The sequence below is a fragment of the Pangasianodon hypophthalmus genome, chromosome 19 (assembly GCF_027358585.1).
Source record: "Pangasianodon hypophthalmus isolate fPanHyp1 chromosome 19, fPanHyp1.pri, whole genome shotgun sequence".
In the NCBI taxonomy this organism is placed as follows: domain Eukaryota; kingdom Metazoa; phylum Chordata; class Actinopteri; order Siluriformes; family Pangasiidae; genus Pangasianodon; species Pangasianodon hypophthalmus.
The window spans coordinates 4,758,529-4,785,326 of NC_069728.1; the positions used below are offsets into that span (position 1 = coordinate 4,758,529).

The window sequence follows — 26,798 nt, forward strand, 5'->3', positions numbered from 1 at the left end:
GATCATTTATATTGTGTAATTTATAAACTTTGCCTATGAGTAAAATTAGGTAGATTGCGTTGATCTTTCCACTCAGAAACCACCCTCCTTCTCTCTTTCTGTGGATGGACACCCTGTTCCAGGCAGTGCAACAAGTCCTCTGACAGGTGACCCCTGTATTAAATAATAATGAAGATTCTCTCCTCACCCTCACCTGACACCCTTCCATCTGCAAGCTGAGCCCCTGGCACCTACCCAAGGATGAAAGTTACACTAATGAGCTCAATCGTACGGTGTATACTGACATTGATCAGAGAATACCACCCACCTGCTGCCAGGGCCGCCACGAGTGCACTGACCGGCTAATATGTGGACTGTCTAAAACCACTGACCCTAAGCACTGTTTAATTGCAGCTTTTAACTCTTCAGAGGGCTAATGCATTAATTTATGCTTTTCTTGCTTTAGAGGTTTATGTGCAATATCTACGTGTTATATTTTACTTTTTAAGTGGACCTTAAAGACAAATTGGAAATGTTTTTCACTGGTTGTTAGAATATAAGTTATAAAGGAAAATGGTGAACCAGGTGAACATCTCAGCATGGATTCAGAATTACACTGAGAGTTTTTATTGTTTATTACTTGACAAAAAATCACAAATCTTGCATAGCTACTTTGGGGTCCAAAAGTCTGAGACCACTAGTGGAAATGCTTCTATTTTGCATTTTTTTCTACAAATTATATTACTGACAAAAACTTGAGTGAAAATTAGAATCTTAGATTGCAGAGTTTCTTAGTATTTGGTACATCCCCTTTTTACTTTAACAACAGTGTGCACTCGAGCTGGCATGGACTCCACAAGTTTGTGCAAAACCTTATGATCCATTTTAGTTCAAATCCATCGGAGTGTCGTCTGATCACATGCTTCAGTAGAAGAGATTAGACATGAGGAAACTCTCACCCTTTGTACAAAGCACTTAACATGGTCAATATCACTAATTTGCTTATATTTAAATAGGGACCTAGAAAAAGTGCAGAATCTTGAATATTAAATATTCAAGAAATTGAATATTTACTTTCTTTATTCTCAATATTTCAAAATTCTAAAACCTTCTGTTTATTTCCAATTTTAGATGAAAACAAAATCCCAGACTTTCAGTGTGGTCTCAGACTTTTATTCCCCACTGTACATATTGAAGACCACAACATCCTGTAATAAAGAGCTACACAAAAGCAGTAAGCAAGTTTGAATATGCAGAGCATGGTCTTTGTTATCTTGTCTTTCCAAAGTAATTGTTATACTCAACTTTCAGCCAAACCAAGGGATGGCTATTACAGGACCTTGCTCTGTTCCTGAATCCATCATTTTTCCATGACAGAGGAGTTAAGAGTCACCTTCCACTTAGAGTCTCTCTGTGGCTTTCCCATGCAACTTTCCTGTGACCTGGCGACTAGTCATAGGCTAAATTATGACTACGTATGAATATTATAATGACTGCACTATTTTGTCTGTTATATAACTGCACCAACCAGTGATACAGTGCAAAACGCTTTTGTGTGGCGGTTTGTAAAAGTGTTGGGAGGGGACGCATACATTAGAGTCATACATTAGATTGCTAAACAGATAACAGCCTTCATTTCTCTCTCTCTCTCTCTCTCTCTCTCTCTCTCTCTCTCTTTCTCTCTCTGTGCCTTTCTCCCATTTTCTGTCTCCCTTTCTCGCTCCTGTTCTCTCTTGCAGCGTCAGTGACTGAGGTGACCGCACACACAGCGTCAGTGACTGAGGTGACTGCACACACACTGTAGCGCGATGACAGACAGACGCACGTGCTGCTGAATGAAATTACAGAGAGCAGCCGATGCAGCGCAGACAGACGGCAAACCCGCCGATGGGTTCCTGCTCCTCCACAGACGGACTCTGGCTTTATTTTTTTTTACCCAACACGAAGGGAGGTTAAAAGTGAATGAAACCCGAATTCTCCAAAGTCTCTGCACGGGACCTTGTCTTTCTCAGGCGCTCGCGTCACGTGGACTTTTGTCTGGACGGAGGAAGCGCGCGCCACAAACCCCTGAATGCGTCACAGTCGGGAACGACCCGGTTCTACAGTCTGGAGGACTGTCGGTGTCCCAAGAGCGCAGACAGACGGACAGATCGGTCTTTAAACACTCACAGGCAAGCGAACAGAAGGGACACGATACTGACACTGGCAGTGCATGGATAGTCTCTCCCGTTCGCCCTGTCTTTCCTGTCTTCCCACACACACACACACACACAGCTGCAGAGAGATAAGAGACAAGTCGCAACTTCAGAGCTATTTACCTGTGGCTGTCTACACGAGCTGCTCTGAGGATATCTGACCCTGAAACAGAAGACACAAAGATAATTTGCCATCGGCGAGGACGCAGAAGACAATTCGTGGAAACCTCTCATGACACTGCAGCGAGGGCAGACGCCAGCTGACTTTCAAGGGAATACGATTTAGCAAAACGGACTGCATTAACTCGGGATCACGGTCACTTCAGGATTTAACGGTGGGCATGTGCGTGCGTGCTCGCGCGCGACACCAAACAGTTAAGCAGCTGATGCTGCACGCAAGGTGCTCGTGTGAACACTGACTGGTAGCGAAATACACAAAGTAACCCGCGTCTTCTTGTCTTCTTGTGAAATCCCCAAAGTGCTCTCGTTCGCGCCGACGTCCCGTTTCCCACGGCCTCACGGGCTCCATGAAGGATGCGCGTGCGCTCGGGCACACGCGCTTGATGAGGCGGCCGGCGCTATCATGCGTGTGTTGGCCGAGGCCAGCGTTCAGTGCCTGCGGCTCGCCTTCCTGCTGATGGTGGCGGCGGGCGCGGCGCCCTCACCGGCTCTGAGCGCCGGCTGCCCGGAGCGCTGCGTGTGCGACGAGCAGCTGGTGGTGCAGTGCGCCGGGCAGAGGCTGAGCGTCTTCCCCGTAGACCTGCCGCTTGCTACGCGCCAGCTCATCCTGAGCGACAACCGCATCGGCGAGCTGCCGCCGCTGCAACTCAACTACCTGTCCGACCTGGTGTACCTGGACTGCAGCAACAACTCTCTGACCGAGATCTCAGAGTCGACATTCGGCAACCTGCGCAAGCTCGCCTACTTGGACCTGTCGTTCAACGCGCTGGCGCGCATCGAGGACCGCACGTTCGGCGCGCTCGCCAGCCTTGTCATGTTGCGCCTCACAGACAACCCGGGCCTGTCCGAGATCCACCCGGACGCCTTCGCTGAAAACAGCGCGCTGCAGGTGCTCGACGTGAGCCGCAACAACTTGACGACGCTCAACGTGAGCACGCTGGTGGCGCTTCCCGCGTTGCGCGCTCTCGGCCTCAGCGGAAACCCGTGGCGCTGCGACTGCGACACTGAGGACCTCTGCCTGTGGGTGCACATCGAGGGCTTCAAGTTTCAAGGTGAGCGACGCGTGCAGTCTGGTAGGGCCGAACACTTCTGCCTCACTTCACTCCTCTCTACTAAGTACTAATAGTAAAAGTACCACAAGTACTTTTCTAATACTAAATCTAAATTTCCTTTACAGTGGACGTGCGCTCAAACACGCCTTCTGTGTTTGGCACAGAGTGTACTTACTGTGTAGTAATTATTAAGCACTAATAGCAAAAAAAATACCAGTAACACTTTACTCTGTAAATGTACTTCTTCCTTCATAATACATTCATAATACATTACTAGAGCGATGTATATTTAGTAAATATTACACTTAGGATACGTCTCAAACTGCCCATTACACTAAATGATGTATGACAGGACAAATATATAATAATCACTAATAAATTAAGAAATAAATCAAGCATTAGTAAAAAAAAAAAAATGTTTAATGGAATCAGCTTGTTAAGTGTCAGCCTGTTCAGTACTTACAATATAAGTACGGACAATATTCAGGATACTCAAAAGTATATCATGACATAATTAATTCTATAACATCAATAGGCCTTTATAATTTTACACCCAAATGCATATGACCTTTGTGGGGCGTTATACTTGGGCTATGTCTCAGACTGCATATTACGACTTTGAAATGATACACCATGTCTACCTTTTTTTTTTTCCAACAGTGTTTGTATGTATGTAAGTACAGTTGAACACAGATAAGTTTACACTGTAGGTGTTCATGTAACACTGTGGGTTTTGCTGTGTGTCTGGTTTATATAAGTCAGCCATGATAATCTCAACCAGTTAAGTCATTTTCCTGTGTGTGTGTGTGTGTGTGTGTAAAAATGCAAGGAAAGAGAGATCAGCTAATGAATTCTCATTAGGGGTGAGAGAGGCTCTGGCTCTTTATCAGACTTACAACACCCAGATCACTTTATCACATTATTCAGATCGCTAATTTGATCTCAAGTGTCTCTCTCAGAGGAGCTGGGGTCAAGAGGGTTGAGGATACCCACTTCTCATCTTCCATGGTTTTGCAGAAACCTCATATCAACAACAACACCGGACATTTTCAAAAGAGCAAAAACAAAAACAAAGGCCCAAACCTGCTCAAGCATAACAGTGCCCCTGTGCACAAAGCCATGTCTCTATGAAGACATGGTTTGCCAAAATTGGAGTGGAAGAACTCGAGTGTCCTGCACAGAGCCCTGACCTCAACCCCACTGAACACCTTTGGGATGAACTGGAACACCGACTGAACCCCAGACCTCCTCACCAACATCAGCGCCTGATCTCACTAATGCTCTTGTAGCTGAATGATCACAAATCCCCACAGCCACGCTCCGAAATCTAGTGGAAAGTCTTCCCAAAGAGTGGAGCTTATTATAACAGCAAAGGGGGAATAAATCTAAAAACATGTATTTTCTGTTTCCAATAGAGTTGGGTTGCTCACATGCAGCTTGGTGTGTATGTGTGTGTGTGTGTGTGTGTGAGAGAGAGAGAGAGAGAAAGAGGGAGCATTTGTCATGCCAACTTTTACTCCTAATGCCAACGTTTACTTAACATTTACAGATCTGCTGTAGAACAAGGTGATAGCCCTGCACAGATGTACTCTGAATTAAGCTCGCAAAGGCCTTGGTAATTAGATGACAATTAATACGTATTAAATTAAGTAGAATAATAAGCTATGCAAAGCTGTGATCCTCCAGATCTGGATTGTGTGATGTGTAGTTTTTAGACATGAATTCAGCACCATCTCAGACTACTCTGTCAATGCTGGAAAGCAAACCGTAGAACAGTCCATCTTTGTCTGTTCCACAGCTCATCTCTCTCTCTCTCTCTCTCTCTCATGATTAGCTGCTCTGACGTTTTGGTGTTGCTGTGTCTGCGGGGAGTTGTGGTCTAATTATATCATTTTTAAGTGGATATGAAGAGTGTAATTTCTCTCCTATTATGTAATCCAATCAGACCTCATCTGCTACATCCCACTACAGCAATAATAACTCCTCTCTCTTTCTTTCTGGCCCCCAAATGTGTGTGTGTGTGTACTGTCATGCATACCTGCAGTAAAACTGTTTGTTACTTCTGATGTTGTATAGGTAATTGCATCCCGAAACAAAACGAAAGAAGAACCTCAAATTTCTGGACAGACATGTTGTTAACTTTCTACATAATGGTACACTTGCTCAGCATCTCTGATCTAGCATGTCAGCCTACTGTGTCAGTGTTATGAGTTGAAATGAATTTGTTCCTAATGCACTAGAGGAAAAAAGTGTCCCAGTTGTCCACTACATGATGACATTTTTTTTTATAGATTAGGCTAAGGTTACCCTAAAGCTAATGTTTTTTCTAATTGTTAGCTTCATTCTCTTTATAGCTCGAGTGCAAAACTAAAGAAACCAACGTCAGGCACAAACATGTCTTGGCTGAGTGGAAAGTCTTTGTAGGAATTTGATTTTCCCCTGAGCAATTTCTTTAGCTGTCGGTGTGTGTTGTGCGTATTGGACTTTAGTAAGTACTAGATAATTCATGCCATATTCACTTTAACATTTGTGGGTCATTTCGTTCCCTACACCTGTTCTCTCTCCTTCTTATTATTTGCAGTTGTCTAGTCTAATAAATGCTTTTGCATTATACTGTATATGGTAAATATTGATTTTTTTTTCTGCATCTGTCTGCCTGCCTGTCTGCCCATCTCTACAGTTCAGCACAAAAGTTTGCATATATGAAGAATATGAAGAAGACAAATATAATTTTACAGTAACGTGATATTTGGTATATTAGGTATTAGAGTTGTTTGTTCGTGATCTTGAATAAACTAAATGGTCAAATAGTGTATGCCAAGATATTAATAGTCAAAAAATGATATCAGTTTAATAGTTTGCATTTCTGAATGTGATATAAATATTCTTTATCAGTTCTAGTTGCTTGGCAAAGCTTATTCTGTATGACCTATCAGTTATGTCATGAGAGTCATGGAAGAACTTTGACTTCGTGCTTGGGGGTGATTTTGCCTTTTTGCAGGATATGCCTACATTTCTTTTTTAGCGTCTTGGAATTAGGATGTTATGCCTCAGATTTACATAAAAATTGACTATCCCGAATGTGTTCAAGTGATGTGTGTATGCGTGATCATAAACACAGAGGCTTCTTTTTATAGCTTGTCTTATGCATGAATGCAGACACGTAAGAAAATCTTTTTTTTTTTTATAAATTTCAAAACATTTCCTGCTAAGCACAGGTAAATACACCGTTTTTAATATTCTGAGAGAGGTAGTGGTGTCCTTTAAGGATGTCACCTATGACCAGTCCTTAATATGAAACTAAGCTTTATAATCTACACAGTTAAACCAGTAATCCACCCAAAGACAAATGTCTCAAGGTGTTTTTGTTTGCTGTGCTGCTTGTCGAGGTGCAGGTATGCATTTTAATACAAGCATGATGTATCTCATGACCTCTGGTGCGGTGAAAGCTACATAGCTGAGCCTTGCTGGTGCATACAGAGCGGCTGGGGGAGTCATGTGGACGCTCCAGATGCTCTGGTTAATGGAGTTTGATTTAAAGGACAACCTCTGCCTCATGATAAGGGCATTAAGAACAACCTTCCAGTGTCTATGACTTATCCATCTTTTCCAAGGCTACAGGATCCATGAAATGATAACATAATATCGGGATTTGTCAGAGATGTTTTTGTAGACATTTTTGTAGATTTGTCTCATATTTATGACTTTCATTTAAGGACCCCTATCCTTAAAACCTTGGATACTGAGAGGATGAAAGCAAATATGAGGAATTAGATTATAGAGAAAAATCAATTGATCTTTGGGCATTCATTTTATGCCCATTGTTTTATAAATGTTGCACTGGAGATATTATTTTGAATTGTGGCTGTGGTAGTGGAGTGGAGAGTTTCCATCTTGTCTTTCCCCTCATGTTCTTTCGGATGAGTCATTACCTGTAAGGGTGATGTGTGATTGCAAATTTAGGACAATGAATCAGAAAGCTGTTGTGATAGGTTGCTCCTGAATGCTTTATTGTCTCATTGATTCTAAGTTATTGGCTGGAAATGTTAGTCCTGCACCAAACTGGCTTTAGTCCTTTGGATTCAAATCAAACTGACTGACACCGGAGAATGGAGTTGCACCAATCAGGTTCCACTCCATTTGATTTCTAAGCTGAGAGGGATACTTTTCATCCATCAGGTCCATTTATTGCCCTATACGCATCCTCGGTCGGACTGACAGACATTCAAATGTAAAAAGCACGTCATCTGTCAGCTTGACTCAACAGCTTATCAGTTGACGCAGATAGAGTCAGCAGGTCACTGAACTCATTACAGCATTAGAATTACTGCAAGACATCAGCAAATGTTCATTATAACAAATATATTTGGAATAACAGCAGTGATTTAAAATTATTTTAACAAAAGGCTTGATTAAAAATTGATTATCATGTTCCTGCTACAACAATAATTATAATTTTCTGAACATCATGGAACAATTTGTACAAACTCTAACAAACAAGGGTGATGATTTCATTCAGTTTCAGTTTTGTAAAAGAAAAGTTTTGTAATCCTAAAGTTCAGATGACTCCTTGCAGGTTTTACAATTTCCCTTCACGGGAACTAAGAGGCTCAAACCTGTTCCAGCATGACAATGCCCCTGTGCACAAAGCGAGCTCCATGAAGACATGGTGTGTGAAGGTTGGAGTGGAAGAACTCGAGTATCCTGCACAGAGCCCTGACCTCAACCCTCAACATGTCTACATCTCTGACAAATCAAGCCTTCTCAGAAGAGTGGAGGTTATTATAAGAGCAAAGGGGACTAAATCTGGAATGGGATGTTCAAAAAGCACATGTGGGTGTGATGGTCAGGTTTCCTATGATTGATGGCTGTCTTACCTACATTGTTTCTGTCTATTATGTCCAAAATGTCCTTTATGTGAGGAATATGGATCAGTTAGCTAGTATTGAAAGACAGTGATCTGGACATATCTTGACCTATGAATTGTCTGTGTGTGGAGGACATCATGTGACCTACAGGTCATCCGTGTTTATTTGGATCTATAGGTCAGCTGTGGGGAAACAGTCACTGACACAGTGTCTTCCCAAGAGATGCAACAAATGATGTGTGTTTGTGTGACTCTGCTTAGGTGTGTGAGAATATGTGTGTGTAACGGTTTCGTGTGTGTGCATGTGTGTGTGCGCGTGTGTGTGTGCGGCAGAAGTGGGAATAGAATAGAAGATAGACTCTAAAGTGTTGAGTGTTGTGCCCTCCAGCAAAGCACTGTTTAAAAAAATGAAGCAAAAGAGAGGAAGAGTGAAGGACAGAAATAGATGAAAACAGCGTTACAGCCAAACTATGACATTGCTCTTGTTTTGTATCTGTACTGTATGTCTCCACTTCTTGCCCTATGCACATTTGCTCACTATGGGTAGGCAGTGGTATGGCATGGAGCTTCTAGGCATAGAGCCAAACAGCGGGTGGACACAGGGCTGTGGTTGAATATTCATGAAGAGAGGGAGAGCCTTAGAGCATGTTTAGTTCCCAGCCAACCCAGGAACCCATAATTGGTAGTTGGACCAAGAAAGCATGATTGTGTAAGAATGAAAAGTCCAAACAGATATCTTAGACACAGGCTGTTTTCCAGTAAGAAGGCTCTATCTGAGATGTACACTCACATCTGAGCTTTGTTATTTGTTAAACCCAATAGAGTTTGATTCAGCATTACAGAGTCATTCATCACTGCAGTCTGGGGCGTCTCAGATGCTGTGGTGTGTTTGGTAATGACCCGAGTGTAATCGGCAACAGCTCGTAGCCTGCAGACCCAGACGAAGGTCACCAGACAGAGACTAACCGTAATCAGTGTAGTAGTAACTTCGCTTGTCACCAGCCGAGAACATTAAGCTGTAGCATGTTTTTGCCTCCAATACAATAAAAACTCCTTTAACTCTGTGACTTTTTTGATTGCTTTTTGATCTTTCTTTAATTAGTTGCATGTTGACCTTTCGTTTTGTTTGTTAACCTTGGGATCGAACGTTCTCTTTGGAGCAGTGTTGGTGGCAATTCATTATTTAATAGGCACTGGACACAAGAGGGGAGAAGCGGAATGCGCAAGGTCACTTTATCACAGGCCATTTGAATAGAACAATGTGCTGCTATTCTAATGTTGGTGTGTACAACACATTAGGACACAGCCAGTGACAGAGCATGCAATAACACACACCGGGACAGTCACATTGCTAAAAAGCAGTATACAAATACTTTAATCAAGTATGCTTTACAGAATATACATTTACTGACCACTTCATAAGGAACACCTGTACACCTGCACATTCATGCAGTTATCCAATCAGCCAATCATGTGGCAGTAGCGCAATGCATAAAATCATGCAGATACAGGTCAAGAGCTTCAGTTTATGTTCACATAAAACATCAGAATGGGGAAAAAGTGTGATCTCAGTGACCACATAACATTTTCTTCAACTGTCTAGTTTTGCTTGTGCCCACTGTAGCCTCTGTTCTTGGCTGACAGGAGTGGAACCTGATTTGGTCTTCTGCTGTTGTATCCCGTCCACCTTAAGCTCTGATGAGCATTCTGAGATGCTTTTCTACTCACCACAGTTGTAAAGAGTAGTTATTTGAGTTACTGTAGACTTCCTGTCACCTCAAACCAGTCTAGCCATTCTCCGCTGACTTCTCACACCAACCAGGCATTTGTGCTTGCAGAACTGCCACTCACTGGAAGTTTTTTTTCCCGCTGCTGTCACATGATTGGCTGATTAGATGCAGTGCCATGAAAAAGTATTTACCCCCTCATGATTTCCTCTACTGTTGCACATTTGTCACACTGAATGGTTTCCAATCTTCATACAAAATGTAATATAAAGCAACGACATGATGAAACACAAGACACAGTTTTAAACAATCACTTAATTTATTATGAAGATTTGCTTTAATTCAACCATATTGGAGAGCTTTTGAGCATGAACTGCTTGTGTAAGTTCCTGCCACAGCATCTCAACTGGATTAAAGTCAGGCTGCTCCAGAACTTTAATTTTGTTCCTTCTGAGCCATTCAGAGGTGGACTTGCTCTTGCTCTTTTGCTTTGGATCATTGATTTGCTGCATAACCCAACTGAACTTGAGCTCCAGATCATAGACTGATGACTGGATATTCCCCTTCAGGTTTTCTGGAAGAGAGAAGAATTCATGGTTCTGTCAATTATGGCAAGTGTCCTAGGCCCTGAATCGGCAAAGCATCCGCAAACCATCACAATACCACCACCATGTTTGAATGTTGATATTATGTTCCTATTGTGGAATGCAGTGTTAGTTTTATACCAGATGAAACAGGACACATTTCTTCCAAAAAATTCCACTTTTGACTCATCAGTCCACAGAACATTATCCCCAGAGGCTTAGGGGTCATCAAGGTGTTTCTGGCGAGTGCAAGACAAGCCTTTATGTTCCTCTTGGTTAGCAGTGGTTTTCCGCTTGCAAATCTCCCATGGATACCATTTTTCCCAGTCTCTTTCTAATGATGGAATCATGAACACTGAGATTATCGGAGGCATGCAAGGTCTGCAGTTCCTTAGATGTTTGTCTGGGTTCTTTTGTGACTTTTTTTGTGTCGTCAATACGCTCTTTTGGTAGGGAAGATTCACCACTGTTCCAAGTTTTCTCTATGTGGAGACTCTCACTGGAGTCCTGGAGCCTTAGAAGCCTTTCTAGACTGATATATTTCAGTAACTTTCTTTCTCATCTCTTACAGATTCTCCTTTGATTGTAGCATAGTGTGCTGCATGTTGAGATATTTTAGCCTACCTCATATTGCAGGAAATGTTCTATATAAGTGGTGTTTAGATCCAGCAGGGCTGGCAGTAATCAAGCCTGGGTGTGTCTAGTCTAAGACCTGATTATCAATTAAATTTGGTTAATTGGTTGATTGAGGGGGCAGTTACTTTTTCACCCAGGGCAAGTTGGTGTTGGATAACTTTTTTTCCTTCAGTAAATGAAATGATCACGTAACTGTATTTTGGGTTTACTCAGGTTGTCGCAGGTTAATTTTCAGTTGAATCAATGCAGCTTCACTGTAGCTCTGAAAATTGATTATTTGGGATTTAGAAAATAATTGGGTCTGTGTTCATTCTCTGGTAGAAAAATGTGAAAGAGTTGAAGCATAGTTCATACCTTTTAGCTTCTACAGTAGCATTAGTCATCCATCTTAAACATTCTAACCAAAACATTAGCTAGACAGAAAGCTAAATCTCCACATGAATAATGGATTTTTCTTACAGTTCTTATCTCCATTTCAGGATTTTTGGCAGTATAATCATTTTGTTTTTAATAAAATATGCCATATATTTTAGAGGCTATGGAAGTGGGATGACAGTTAGGGTGGTAAGCACCATGGAGGAGGTGGCAGCTGCCACATGCCACCCCTCCAGTAGATCTGCCAGAAAGTACAGAGGGTACAGTAAAACACTGAAATGGATTGCAGAGGGTGAGACACTGCATAGAAGGGTTCACCATAGTGAGCTGAGCTCAGCGTAAAAGCCCTGTGCAGTAATTCTCTCCACTGCGCTGCTGTCTGTCTCCCATTTCATCCTCATTGTTATGCAGAGATGTGTCAGAAGTCTCCCAACTCTTACCTTCTTATCTTCTTAAAATGAACATATGAAATTACATAATTAGAGTCTTCAGAGGGAGGCTGGTAGCCCCACTGTTTCATCTCAGCCCTGAGGGTTAATAACTAAAATTAGGGACAAAGAAAGAAAATGAGATACATTGCTTCACAGAGAGAGACAGAGAGAAAGAGAGAGAGAGAGTGTGTGTGTGTGTGTGTGTGTATGTGAGTGATTTGGGTGTATAGGGATAAGATGGATGGATACACGGGGCTGTTTATGACAAATAATGCATCATAAAATTGGCAGGATGTTGTAATGGGAGTTTTATTTCACTTGTCCTCACTTTATTGTGTGCATGTACACGCAGGACAAGACCTTAAACAAAGTCACAAAGTGACCATATGAGCAGCCCATCATCATATTGCCATCATTCTTCCTTTCTTTTTCCCACCTTGTACACATGTCAGACCTCAAGTGCAGCTCGAGGCTATCTATATAACAGCTTGTGATTATGGGTGGAGCTACAGGAAGCTTGTCCTCCAAAACTGGTGATAGACTCCTTTCATCTCCTTTCATCTCTTAATTGCTGCAGTGTGTGCATTTCATATTTAGGCTATTTTTAGCATCTTAGATTTTTCACATGAAAAATTATGAATGGCTTAGTAATAGCCTGTGAGAAAAAGAGTCAGCACCCCCATCTTTTCATAAGGATATGATGGGCAAAAATGGGACATTAATCTGTATTCACTATTTATTTATTTTCTGTTCTTCTGTTAGAGACAGGTGCACAGCTTCGTTCATTCATTTATTTATTCATTCATCTTTAGTAACTGCTTTATCCTGGTCAGTGTTGCGATGGAGCCGAAGCTGACATCGTGAACGGTGGGTGCAAAACAGGAACATTGCAACAGTCCATCGCAGAGCACCATACACACACATTCACACTCTCATTCACATCTAAGGGCAATTTTGCATTGCCAGTGTCATGTTTTGGGAGGAAACAGGAGAACCCAGAGAACATGTGAAACTCCACACAGACACAGTAACTTGAGCTCAGGTTTGAAGTGGAAACGCTGGAGCTGTGAAGCAGGCACACTATCCACTGCGCCACCTCGCTGCCCTATGCACTTAATTCAGTTTTAAATTTCTGTCAGTTATTATGTAATTATACTAAAAAAAATCGTACATTAAAAGAGATACACTGATGTTTGACATTTAGAAGGAGTTGTAGTAAAGCATTTATGCATTACACGTGCATATTCTTCTTATTTAGGCTTCTCTGAGCATCTGTTCATGGAACGGGTGAAAACACAAGCGGACATAGATAACACGGGAAATTTGTATCCTTAGAATCCTTAGATTAAAACCAGGGAAATTAAAAACAAGACTAGGGAAGACCTATACTTAAGAAGACCTGTGTGGTAAATGTTTTGGGTTGCTTGCTGCAAAGCTGCACTAGTGTTCATTAACAGGGGTGATGGAGCAGTCACTCTACTGCCAACTCAGCAGTATTGATACAAGCCCCTAGGCTGCTTCACTCTGTGTGTGTGTGTGTGTGTGTGTGTGTGTGTGTGTACTATTCTGAAAACACAACAGCTTCCTAAATCATCTGACACTTATTCACTTGGGGGTTTACAGAATTTTAAGCTGAATGGGGAAAGACTCGTTTACAGGGTTGATTACCCTATTTACACCAAGAGTAATTTAACATTTCTGCTTGCACAGTTGTTTTCTAACAGCTGCAAAGCACAAAGGAGTAGTTTAATTTGTAAAGAGAATTTATTGTTCCAAGTAATCGAAAAAAGGAAGGAGACTGCAGTGCTTTTTGTGTTCTGTTATATTCCCAGTCATAATGTTTTAGCTTGAAACGGAAGCAAGGTTCAATGTTGCCCAACAGCATTATTAGACACGGCTTTTACTGAGTCATGTGGAAATCCACTAAACTGCCCAGGTGGGATTATATAAGTCTGTCAGTGCTTCAAAATCCCATATTGTGACAAGCTTCTTTGTGAAATGAAACTGCTGAGATATACTAGTAACAGAAAATTTAAATATGGTTACTGAGGAACTACAGCAGCACGTGGTTTGCAGGCTAATTAGGATTGATGTCAGATGTTAGATTATTCTAGTAGCAGGTGTTGTGGTGTAGGAAAGAAAACAGAAAGAAAGAAAAAAGAGAGAAATCTGTCAGATCTGATGTAGTGCTGGGCTTTTCTTAGACAGTGAGCCATCTGTGGACTGTGTTCTGTGGATGAAGGAAGATGGATGAAGTAGACTACACTTGCTTTGTTTGTTGCTTGTTGTGACTGTCTGTCTCTGTGTGAGTGTGGTTCTGAGAGGGGGATATGCACTGCTCTGTTTAGAACATGAAGAATATCAAGCTTATACATAATGAGCCATTTACAACTCGTCATGATTCTAATTAGGTTACAGAGTACGATTCATGCCAGCAGTGAGTAATGTAGCCCCAAACCCATTCCAGCTGGATTAGCTCTAATTTTACTGACAACATGCATGGTGCGTGTTAGAAATGTTAATAATCGTGGTTTTTAGGGCGGGATTTACCCTGTGTTGATTGTGGGTGCATAAATATCTATATCTATATATATCTATATATATCTATATATATATCTATATATATCGATAGATAGATAGATAGATAATATTATATTTGTATTATAATATGTGAAATTAATGTACTTGATGGAAAAATGTTAAACTTTTTTTTTTAAAAAAAGTCCGGAGGCGAGGTTTACGGAAAATTTCAGGGGGTGTAGCCAAGCAGCCAATCCCAACATCCCGCCCAATATGGCCCTGGTGGTGGTGTTACATTGTACTTTAAAAGTTGATGCTATTAATATGGCAGTAAACATTGACCTACTTAAAGTACAGATTGAATTTACAGCAGATGAAACTGTGAGGCAGACTGATTTTTTTGTTTATCAGTACATTAAAGAAAATGCTGGAAGGTACTGAAGCATTATGAAAAAAAAACTTGTATGTAGACTATATGTGGACTAGATAACAATGGAGAGCAAGTGGAAAGGCAGTGTGGGGAAAGCACGAGAAAAGAAAAGCTTTACCGGCAGATGCAGCAATGTGTTCAAAAATAAATGAACTTTCCAATTCCAAAACAGCCTCTGGTGATTATGATAATGGGGAGAGCAGTATTAAGAAAGCAGGTACTCAAGATACACAAGTTAGCTAAATAAGGCTAAGGAATGATAAGCATTCATTTATAACAGGCTTTGTTTAGATATGGTGTGTGTTTGTCTAGAATCCCCCAGTTTTCTTTGTCTCTCAGAAAAAAAATCTACTTAAGGGACAGTTTGGGTGGTTAGAAATGACCAGCATGTGTATGCTGTATATCGGTGCCTCAAACACTCAGCATTCACCAGTGCGACCTCATGAAGTCTAATCGAGCCCTGTATTAAAATCATTTAGCAGCAGAAAAATTGCTTAACAATTAGTCAGGTAAATGCTTTATGAAGGAAACAATTAAAACAAAAACAAAAACAAACAAACACACAAAAAAAGAGCTGAGTATCTTGATTCACCATCATCTTGATTTCTGTTGTTTATGTGAAAGCAGGTGACACTTAACACTGGTGAATTATAAAGTGAGCCCTTGCAGAACGGAGTAGAAACTGTGTGGTCGAACCTTTCTGTGTCAAATTACTAGTTGAAGCACAAAGCACAAAAAATGTAGGGAACAACAAGCATGATGCAAGTTAGAAATGTTAACTGTCATGGTTATATCATAAATGCTATCAGACCTTTTTATTAACTTGAAATATTACAACTTTATTCTCAAAATATTATGACTTTCTTCTTGAAATCTTGTATTATTATTTTTAAGACTATGGCCCTAAATTGCCATCGTAATCAGTGTACTACTTGTGTACTTTCTTTAAGACTGGTGACTTATGACATTTTATAGTTTACTGTGAACTATACTTTGAAAATATTAGTATGCTATCCATATATCTGTTAATGACAGTATACTTGAGAGTACACTGTAGCCTCATTTCAGCAAAATCAGTCTAAAATCCAGCTTGTTCTCTCCATCACACAATGTCTATGAGAACTGGTAGAAGAAGAACATGCTTGCTGTGGCCCTCATGAGGTGGTTTTTAAGACAGTGATTTTTGTTCAGCAGAATTTTGTTCAGCAGAAATGGCACTGATACAATATTCAGTATCGAGACGATATGAAAATAATGAAAAATTAAAGAAACAATTAACAACAATTGCAACATAAAGTAGGTCGCGCAATAAAAAACAGTCACTAAGTGACAAAAACAACTGCGAGTAGCTAGCTATTTAGCATATGTGGGAGTTGCTGTCATATCAACTGTGTGGAAATATTTCACACCAAAGAAGGAGAAAAGAAAAACAGCAGACTACAATTGTAGTACAGTATGTAACACAAGTCATGGCTATTAATTTTTTTTTCTGTAGCATAGTGGCGTGTATGAGCAATTTAAGTATTGTAATTTTAAATTGCGATCTTAAACCTACAAGATATAAGATGTTGGAATTTTGCCCTCTCAGGTAAAAACAAATGTTACTGCAAGCTACTTGAGGAACATTTCATAATATAAGCTGTGCTGTGTTCTTCATCCAGTGCGTGCGTTAAATTCACGCACACATTCAGAATTAAACATTGTGTCCCAACCCACAAAAATACCTAAATAGAAATGACAAAAATAGTGCAATAACAGACTGTTTATTATGGCTGTATGCAGAGTACCAGATGAAACAGCAAAAAACGCACAAGATCGACAAGGTCTTTTAGCTACCGTCAGCTGGTTATCTCTTACTGTGTCTGTCTGATCCAGCAGCAGTGCCTGAGCATTGCCAACCTGCTGCGGTGTAAATATGCAAATTCTGCGGTATCAGAAACAGAAGACAACCTACAGAACAAACTGTTCATGTAACAGAAGCTAGCTAGCTGAAACAGTTCAGTTCAATTCACTTTTATTCATGTAACGCTTTTAATAGTAGATATTACCACAAAGCAGCTTTAAAGAAATCCTGATGTACAGATATATTTAGTTCCCTAACGAACAAGCCGGAGGTGACAGTGGCAAGGAAAAACCACTTGAGATGACTTGAGGAAGAAAGGAGAGGAACACCCGGACACCTCATCACAGACCCAACACCCCGACACAGTGCTGAGTGTGGTTTATTATTATATGATTGTCAGGACGACTCAGCACTGCAGGAACATCTTACAGTACAGTTTTTTTTTTTTTTTTCATTTTAAATATCCTACACACTGTAGCTTTAAATAAAGGGTTTCAATTCGACACTGACACACTGTAAAGCTTGTTATTGAAAAAAATATGCTGTTTACCTGAAAATATGAGCCAAAATAAGAATTTTATGTGGGTGTGAGGGAATATTTATGAGCAGGGGTTTTCACACATGGTGATTGTTCTCTCACATGGTTTTTGCTAATCTGCTGGCTTGGGCAGTGCACAGGTAAGCTGACTGGTCATTTTAAGGTGCCATACCTCACAGGAGTGTTGGCATTAGTGTTGAAGTTAATGCCAGGGTAGCTGGAAACAACCACACACTGTGAATTCTTAATTTCAGATGCTAAAGAATCCAAGCAGGACGTCACCCTAAAATCTGTACACCTTCTGAAGAAGAAGAAGATGCCTTTATTTGTCACATATACTATACATTTACAGCACAGTGAAATTATTTTTTCACATATCTCAGCTTGTTAGGAAGTTGGGGTCAGAGCAAAGGGTCAGCCATGATACAGGGTCCCTAGAGCAAAAGGGGTTAAAGGCCTTGCTCAAGGGCCCAACAGCAGCAGCTTGGCAGTGCTGGGGCTTGAACCCCCAACCTTCTGATCAGTAACCCAGAGTTTATCTAGCCATATATCTATCATGATATGGACAGAGTGTGTACCAAAATGTTTGGTGTATACCAAAATAGTTTCCATCTCTATCCGGGGTCCACACATCCTGAATCGTAATAAGTGGAACATTACGTCTTGACTACCTTGTCCATTTTTGGTTTTGTACCTGAAACATGCTTCTGTCTGTCCAAATGAAGCTGACATGGTGCTGACTCTTAAACAACGTTTTGTACATTGCTAATTTCCAGTATCAGTTTAAAAATATTTGTCTTTCATCAGCACTTGTTACATAGATTTCTTACAAGTTACCTCTCCAATTGGAAAGGTATTGACAGATAATATTGCAGCTGTGGTAGTCAGACTGCTTGGTGGGAGCTTGAGCATAAATTTAATTTTGAGTATTGTCTAAGTTACTTTATTGCTGCATGTGATGTAGGCTGCTTTGTAATAATGTGATATGCAACATCACATTATAGTGGCCATGCTTCTTTTGGTTATATTGTGTCCTCAGGAAGTAGATGGTGTGTGGGTTGTTGAGTGGTATGTGTGTGTGTGTGTGTGTGTGTGTGTGTGTGTGTGTGTGTGTGAGACAGAGAGAGAGAGAGAGAGATAGTGAAGCAGATGAAACACTTGAAGCTTGTTGAATCCTGCATTTGTGTGTGTAGTGCACTGAAAAGCACTTTACACTGTACTTTAGTTTTGAGATCAGGTTTGATGATGTTAATGTAGTAAAATATGGGAGAAAAGCCTTGTAAGAGTTGTTTTTTTGTTTTCGTTTTTAAAGACACTGTGTTCACCCTCTGTGTGCATGGGTTTCCTCAATGGTAGTTTGGCGGTTAAGGCTCTGGGCAGCTGATTGGCAGGTTAATACTTTGAGCAAGGACCTTAACCTTCAACTCCTCAGTTCAATTTTAACTCCTTTCGGGTAAAATTGTCTGCCAAATGATTAAATATATTTCTTATGTCATTGCTTACAATTACCATTATGTTAAACTTTAATGGTAGATAGGTTTCATGAAAAATTGTTCTCTTAAAAGTATAAAATAGACATATACTGTTTATTTAAATTGTGGGAAGTTCATATCTGTGTTCAAAATGGCATACTATGCATACTACTCAACTACTAACATATGAGTAGGAAAGTATAGTACACATTATGGGACATATTCAGATTTAAATCCAAGATGTATGTCAATATTTATGTTACGAAAGTTACAAGTATTCAGAGATGGGTTACACGCCTGCTTAAGTAAATTTTTTTGGGTGTGCCAAAAATTCAGATTATTCAAATTACCTGGGTGTAGTTTATGTCTCCAAGATTACCAGATTTTTCTTGACTAGAAGTGTCCGAGATGGTGTTTTTAAATAGCAAATAGACCATCGCCTTAAACAACAGCAGCTGCCTTTAATCTGAGAAAAATCAGGGATAAAAAATGTTTTATATTTTCAATATATTGCTGCAAAATTTGATAAGATGGCTTATACCCTTTTATTGAAAATAAAAGCAATAAAAGCAATTGATCTAGCACATCTTATTATTTTTGAATTTTTTATATCAAGCACTGACATTTAATTGGTCATGAAATCATTTGACAGGGACAGTAGATATGCTAGCTAAGTGCCAGACCAGGGATGGGCACTTAACCAGTCAGCATGTCTATTTATTTTAAAACAGACATGTTTTAAATTTGACAACATGTAACATTGCATTTGGACTTTAGTTATTATTTAGATAATATCAATCCCCAGTAAATTATTATCTATTTCCTAGCAATATGGACAAATGCACAAATAGTGAAATTCTAAAACCTGAGTGTGTGGACATACTGGTTTATAACTGGTTTAGGAATGTTACATTAGGATTGGTATGCAAGAACATAAACTCCCAATTCCTTACTGAATTATCCTTCCCCCTTTTTTTCTAACCTCTCTCTCTCTCTCTCTCTGTGTGTGTGTGTGTGTGTGTGTGTGTGTGTGTTAAAAAAAAGATGGGAGGTGGTAAGAGACAGGGTGAGAGAGAGCCTAACTGATCATGCTGCTGAGGGTCACCTTCAGTGATCTCCCAATCTCTTTGTGTCTGCTTCCTGCTGTGTTTCTGAGCTCAGTGATGTCAAACCTCCCACTACTGAGAACCATCTTCACTGCCAGTGCTTTTACCCCACATGTCCCTCATATACGATTCAGCCCTAAACCTTGCCCTAAACCTCGCCTCATTCAGCCCTAAACCTCGCCTCATGCATGTAGGCATGCAGTCAAATAATCTGAAACCTCACCAGTGTAAAATGTGCATCCAAATCAGTGCACTGATGCTGGCACAGAACAAGTGGAGCAGTCTGAAAGAGGGGATATGAATTTCTCCCCTTTCGTAGTTTGGTAAGGGAGTTCACACAAGCCTTGGGCTTGAACCTTTGGTATACTATATTAATAAGGTCATAACGGCAGAAACGGACGCGGGTGCAGGAGTACAGAGCTTTAGTAGAATTAGCAAACAAGACAAAGACATAATCCAGGAGCAATGTCAAAGTCCAGGCAAGGGTCAGGAGATCAAGAAACAGATTTTTCTTGACTATAACTGGCAAGAGCAAGAAGAGAAAACCAGAAACTAGATCAAAAACCCAGAAAGCCAGTCAATAAACTGTTACTACTATATCCTTCCACACGAACCAATCTGGCCATTTTCCTCTGACCTCTCTTATCAACAAGGTGTTTCCTCCCACGATCAAAGTCACAGAGATCACACTTTTTCTTCATTCTGATGTTTAATGTGAATATTAACTGAAGCTCTTGACCTGAATCTGCATGATTTTATGCACTGTGCTGCTGCCACATAACTGGCTGATTAGATAGCTGTATGAATGTGCCTGTGTACAGGTGTCCCTATTAAAGTGGATGGTGAGTGTAGACTAAAGGTCTAATAGACTAAAAGTGTGTAAAATCAATCAGCAAATAGATATATACAGTCCTCTCCAAAAGTATTGGAATGGCAAGGCCAATTCTTTTGTTTTTACTATACACTGAAGACATTTGGTTTTGAGATGAAAAGATGAATATGAGAAGATCAAAATTTCAGTTTTCATTTCCTGATATTTATCTATGTGTGTTAAACAACTTAGAACATGGCAACTTTTGTTTGAACCCACCCATTATTCAAGTGATGAAAAATATTGGAACATGTGACAGGTGTTTCTTGTTGCCCAGGTGTGTCCTGTTAGATTGATTGTTTAAACAACTAATAGCCCCGAACGTATACTCTTGTTTTGAGCCCTGGATATTGTCTGTGAAGACTGCATTTCTTGTTAAAAAGGATAAACCAACATGAAGACCAGAGAGCTGTCTATGGGAGTAAAGCAAGCCATTTTGAAGCTGACAAAAGAGGGATGGAATTTGGAATGTCTTGAAAACGAAAAAAAAAAACACTGGTATACTAACAACCAGACATCAAACAGGTCAACCAAGGAAAACAACAGTAGTTGATGACAGAAACGTTTTGAAAGCTATGAAGAAAATCCCAAAAACAACAGTCAGTGACATCACCAACCTCCTGAAGGTATCACAATCCACCGGTCGAAGGAGTCTTCGAGAGCAGAAATATAGAGGCCATACCACAAGATGCAAACCACTCATCAGCAGTAAGAATCAGAAGGCCAGATTGGAATTCGCAAAGACATACAGAGATGATCCAGATAAACTCTAAAACCAAGATTAACCTCTACCAAAGTGACGGAAATGCCAAAATCTGGAGAAAGAAAAGATCTGCTCATGATCCAAAACATACAAGCTCGTCAGTCAAGCATGGTGGAGGTAGTGTCATGGCTTGGGCTTGCATGGCTGCTTCTGGAACAGGCTCATTAATCTTTATTGATGATGTAACTCATGATGCTAGCAGCAGAATGAATTCAGAAGTCTACAGAAACAGTCTGTCTGCCAAATTACAGAGAAATGCATCCAATCTAATTGGGAGGATCATCATCATGCAGCAAGACAATGACCCAAAACACACTGCCAACACAACAGAGGACTTCATTGGGGGAAAAAGTGGAAGGTTTTAGACTGGCCACATTAATCACCAGACCTTAACCCAAGTTAGCAGCATTTCACCTCCTGAAGAGGAGACTGAAGGGAGAAACCCCTTAAAACAAACAACAACTGAAAGAAGCTGGCGTACAAGCCTGGAAAAACATCACAAAAGAAGAAAGCATTATTGTAAGCAAGGGATATACAACCAAATATTAAGTGTTATTTACTTTAATTTCCTTTAAGACTATCTGTTCCAATACTTTTGCTAACCTAAAATGGTTTTTAGAACATGTTTAACACATCTAGATGTAAATATCAGAAAATGAAATTCTGATCTATCGTCTCATCTTCATCTTTTGATCTCAAACCCAATGTTTTCCAAATACTGTTCCAATACTCTCAGAGGAGACTGTAAACAATGACCCTGGCATTTAGTCTTAACTAAGTGCACTATCATGCACTTCATATTGAATCCCACATTAAACTGGAGCCAAAGCTTAACCTTCTTTGGATAAAATTACATGTTCATACATTTTACTTTGCTATATAAAAATATGACAGTGTAATAATTATATTCAAGGTATATATCCACGTTATTGTGTAATGCAATCTGAACATTCACCAGGGCTTGACTAGCCCTCAGTGCTGTAGGTTTGTCTAATCTATTTTTAGATTACATTAAAATGCAATATCAGAACTGTGTTTAGAAACTGTGTTCGATTTGCTGCAGTGGCAGGGTGCAGAAAGCCTCAGACATGATTCCCATATAACAGTCTTACCTCAGCCCCAAGGCTGGCCAGACAGTGTGACCCATAGATTATTCATCAGCCATATCTCTCTGTCTCACTGGCAATGTCCCTCTTTCTTTCTCTCATTTCTTTATGCTTTATTGCAAAGTGAGTGTCATTTGATTAGCACAATTTATTGTAGTAATACATCAAGGAGATGGCCCTGTCATCACCAGAGCAGATCATCCATTAATGTCTATGAGAAAAATAGAGAAAAAAGAAAAGTGCCTATTAATATGTGTGTGTGTGTGTGTGTGTGTGTGTGTGTGTGCTGGATCTTTCTGTCAAAGTGCAATGTAGAGCTGACAGGCTACTGCTGGGCTGCGCTCTGGCTCTGAGATAGGGATGATGGTTACTGACCTGTATCCTCCTCTGGGGCAGGGGTACAGGGCTTTAGTGCGTGTGTGTGTGTGTGTGTGTGTGTGCGTGTATGCGTGTGGGTGGGTCTAGGGAAGAAAAAGGAGAAAAATTGAGCAGAAATGCATTAAGAGGCAAATAGACTCTATAATCTGTTTAGTAGCAATATAAGTAATGTCTGGCAGCATGAGAAAAGCATCTCAGAGTTTGTTCACACTTACAAAAACAAAGTTGTGCACGTTGTTTCTCTTGTCTCTTATCTCTTAAGTGGATACCAGAGATATTATTCTAAAAAGCAGATATTAAGAAATTAGTAACACCAAGACAGAAGTCCCTGCCCTCAGACGCACTTGCCCATCATTCTTCCCGGGAAGGTAAAAAAAAAAATTGACCTTGTAAAACAATGTTAATAATCAGCTGACTTGCCTATCGGTTTTAAAATTGAAAATCATTGAAAATCATTTGGGCAAAGTTTTTGTGCATTTGTGCAAAGTTCCACAATTTCATTTTCAAAAAATAATTTAAATTTATTTAATATATTGTCACATGGACACAAGTTCTTCTTCTTCTTTTTTTTTTTTTTTTACACTTGCACCTTTTAATTTATTCAATTGCATATTTTAGTACACGTATCCTTTTACATGCTCAAAATATTGATCCTTTGTTTATGACCTTTCTTCTAGATGAAGGTCAAACGGTGTGCCAGAGTCCGGTGGAGATGCGCGGCCGTCGCCTGTCAGAGGTGGGCATGCAGCTGCGCTCTGAATGCCACCAGGGCCTAGGCTACTGGGACTACCTGTTCTTCATCGCCATTGGCTTCGTCATCTTCTCAGCAGGCACCGTTTCAGCCTGGGTGATGGGTGTGCTCATGGTGCTCTACGAGCGCTACAGCAAGAGGAAGAGCGAGGAGCTGGGCGACGAGGATGATGAGAACATGCCCATCCGCAACCCTGGGAGTAGCCATGGCAACGGGGACCTGAGCAAGCCCAGCATGCAGGTGTGATTGGGGGGTTGGACAAGGACGACAGTGATCACCGCTACCCCGATGACACATAACAAGAGGATTAATAAGAGAGACGGCAGAAGGGATACTGACCACATATTAACGAGATGGAGTATGGCATTTTTAATGATAAAAGTGACTTGAGTGCACTGAATTTGTCAGATTTGTTGTTCTGGAAAGAGGAAGGAAGAAAGGGAAAAAGCGACAGAATGTGCATTTTTTCCCCAGAGGATCAAATTGGGTTCATCACCTATTCCAAATAGTTTAAAGAGTCTTTGGGTCTGTGGGCTTAGAACTAGTAATAATAGACTTGAACCTGGACACTGTGTGCATGTGTGAATATAAACATGATCACAGAGCTGTAAGGGGCTTGAACAGGTCCCAGCCTGGCTGAATAGGAAAAACTCAGGCAGAGTGAGACAGAGAATGAGACCTAGTCCCCACGAACACTGTTTTTGATTGGGTTTTTTTTTTTTGGCCACACCAGCATTTTCAGTCCATTTCCAAAAAGCTTATCATTCCAAAATGAAATATGAAAAAAGATGATGAAAATGACATGATGCGCATGTACAGTGGGTTTCTGGCCAGTGACCTTTACATCATTTCCAACATTTTCATTTGTTTTGACATGAATGCCCCAGCCTCACTTGTATACGATACAAAGCAGTCAAACATGAAATTAAATTACCTAATACAAAAAACAGCATCTCAGTAAGTTCCACCATCTTGGAATTGTGGACATCATGTGGCAGTCACACATCAGTGCATTCCCGGTGGTCAAAAATGCTGTTTTCAGTGTGGCTGGAAAGGCAAAATAGATAAGGAAAGATGCATTTTCAAATTTAGCAGTGTTAGTGTGGACTAGGCCTGAGAAAGAGGGTCACAGCATATACAGGTCACTGATCTCTGACATCTGGACTGAGTTAATGACACATTAATAATGTTCTTATACATTCACATTCTCCTACACACTTCTTGCTTAGAGAGTGATTTAATGAGATGGGATGGAGTGAATCACAGGGCAGGCTGACTGTCCCTCTGTCAGGTCAATGAGTTGAGCGAGGGAATGAGGGCTGGTATGAATGACTCATCCACAAAGGAACAGGGAAAAAAGGAGTAGTACACTAGATAATCTGTAAATCTAACCTGCTGGGGGGGTTAACACTAAGCAAGTACGTTTGTATGCACTATACCCCTAAGCCTTACACATAGTGAAACCAGTGCAGCATGAACATACCTGCATAGGTCACCCTGATGGCAATAGTCTGTGTGTGTGAGTGCCCATGTATGTCTCTGTGGCTATAGCTGTGTATGTGTGTGTGTGTGTGTGTGTGTATGCAATAATAGATGAGGAAATTGCGAAAGCACGTCAGCATGCTGTGGCTTTGGCAAGACTCAGCCTTAAGCTATGTACACACTGATTAATTTACAGTCGAGTGCAGAAGTTTGTATTCACTTAGGACAAAATAAACAAGAAAAACTAAATTTATTCTTCGTGAATGTTCCCGGTGGCACGGCAGTGCAGTGGGTAGCGTTGCTGTCTAACAGGTCCCAGTTCGATCCTGAGCTCAGGTTACAGTCTGCGTGGAGTTTCTCATTCTAGGAGGCTTTAATGCTGCATTCGACTAAAGGTTGTAATGAAATTTCCGGCCTCCGACTAGGAAAAACCAAAGAAAAACATGCCCCCCCACAATTCGGGAACTCTGGACAGTCTCCTCAATCCTGAGTTCAGCAAATGACATCAATTTATTTCTCACTCAGTGGTGTTTGGTGCGCAAAAATGGGAGGAAAACTTGCACTTTTCTGGGTTTACCTACAATATTAAAATACTTATTAAACACAAGTAATATAGTTATTATGCATAGAAATTATACATCATACTGTATAAGACATGAACTTGTGGTCACTACAAGTGCACTGGGAGCAATGTGAGAGGCTTGATGCTTGCTTGGGTGAACGCAAAGATGCGTTTATATGTAAAATACACGCTAGTGGTTGAGGCAAAACATGTAGTTTGAACACAGAACTCAACCTTCTATGATACTCACGGGCAGTGCTAAAGCCTCCAACCATGTATGTCCACTTCTTTCTCTCCTTTTATTCTCTCTTCTTCCTGCTTGGAAAGAAAGTGTGGGAGCTGGGTTGTCATTGTGAGGCCCTGTTTGTTTGCGAGCTGCTAAATCTGTCTGCACTGGTTTTAAGAGCTTAGCTCCATGTACCATTTTGGGCCTGAGCTTCTCTTTAACATTTATCTGATTAGGCATACTTCTATGATCCCTTCTTTCCATAACATACCTTATTTTATCCCCACCGCCCCCCCCCCCCCCCCCCCCCTTTCCCCCCTTTCCCCCCTTTCCCCCACCTCCCACCTGTTACTTCATATCCAGCCCCACTTCTTTTCAAATCTTAGCTTGGGGGGTCAAACAATGAGTGTGCACGTGATTGAATGCTTTGTTAAGCACAGACATCCCGTATCTCTTTTTGTCACCGATACAGACTTGTTATCATATCATCCAGTTCTCTCTCCTTTCTTCTCATCTACTTCTCCTTTACAGCTAACTGGGGAGAGTTTCAGTTTTCAGGACACAAAGAAGTGTAGTGATATCAACCGTGTTGGGGTTCTGAGCACGCTCAGAACTGTTAACGCCTCTCAGGAGAGACGGTGTAATAAAACTGAGGGTTGAAGGAGAGGAGGGGTTATGTGTATTTGAGCAGTATGTGTACAGAGCTGTTTGTGTGCAAAGGAAC

The 26,798-nt window shown here is 40.7% G+C and overlaps 1 protein-coding gene across 1 annotated transcript; it reads left to right on the plus strand.

Annotated features, from left to right (window-relative positions):
* Positions 1–1,728: 1,728 nt before the first annotated feature.
* LOC113545323 (leucine-rich repeat-containing protein 52) lies at positions 1,729–26,328 on the plus strand. Its single transcript, XM_026944622.3, has 2 exons — positions 1,729–3,406; positions 23,731–26,328. Exons 1-2 carry the CDS (start codon positions 2,758–2,760, stop codon positions 24,048–24,050), a joined length of 969 nt encoding a protein of 322 aa, XP_026800423.1. The 5' UTR covers positions 1,729–2,757; the 3' UTR covers positions 24,051–26,328.
* The last annotated feature ends 470 nt before the right edge of the window (positions 26,329–26,798 follow it).

Coding starts and splice junctions, on each gene's coding strand:
- LOC113545323 (XM_026944622.3), top strand. CDS start 2,758: ATGCGTGTGTTGGCCGAGGCCAGCGTTCAGTGCCTGCGGCTCGCCTTC. Junction 3,407..23,730: donor CGAGGGCTTCAAGTTTCAAG/GTGAGCGACGCG, acceptor CCTTTCTTCTAG/ATGAAGGTCAAACGGTGTGC.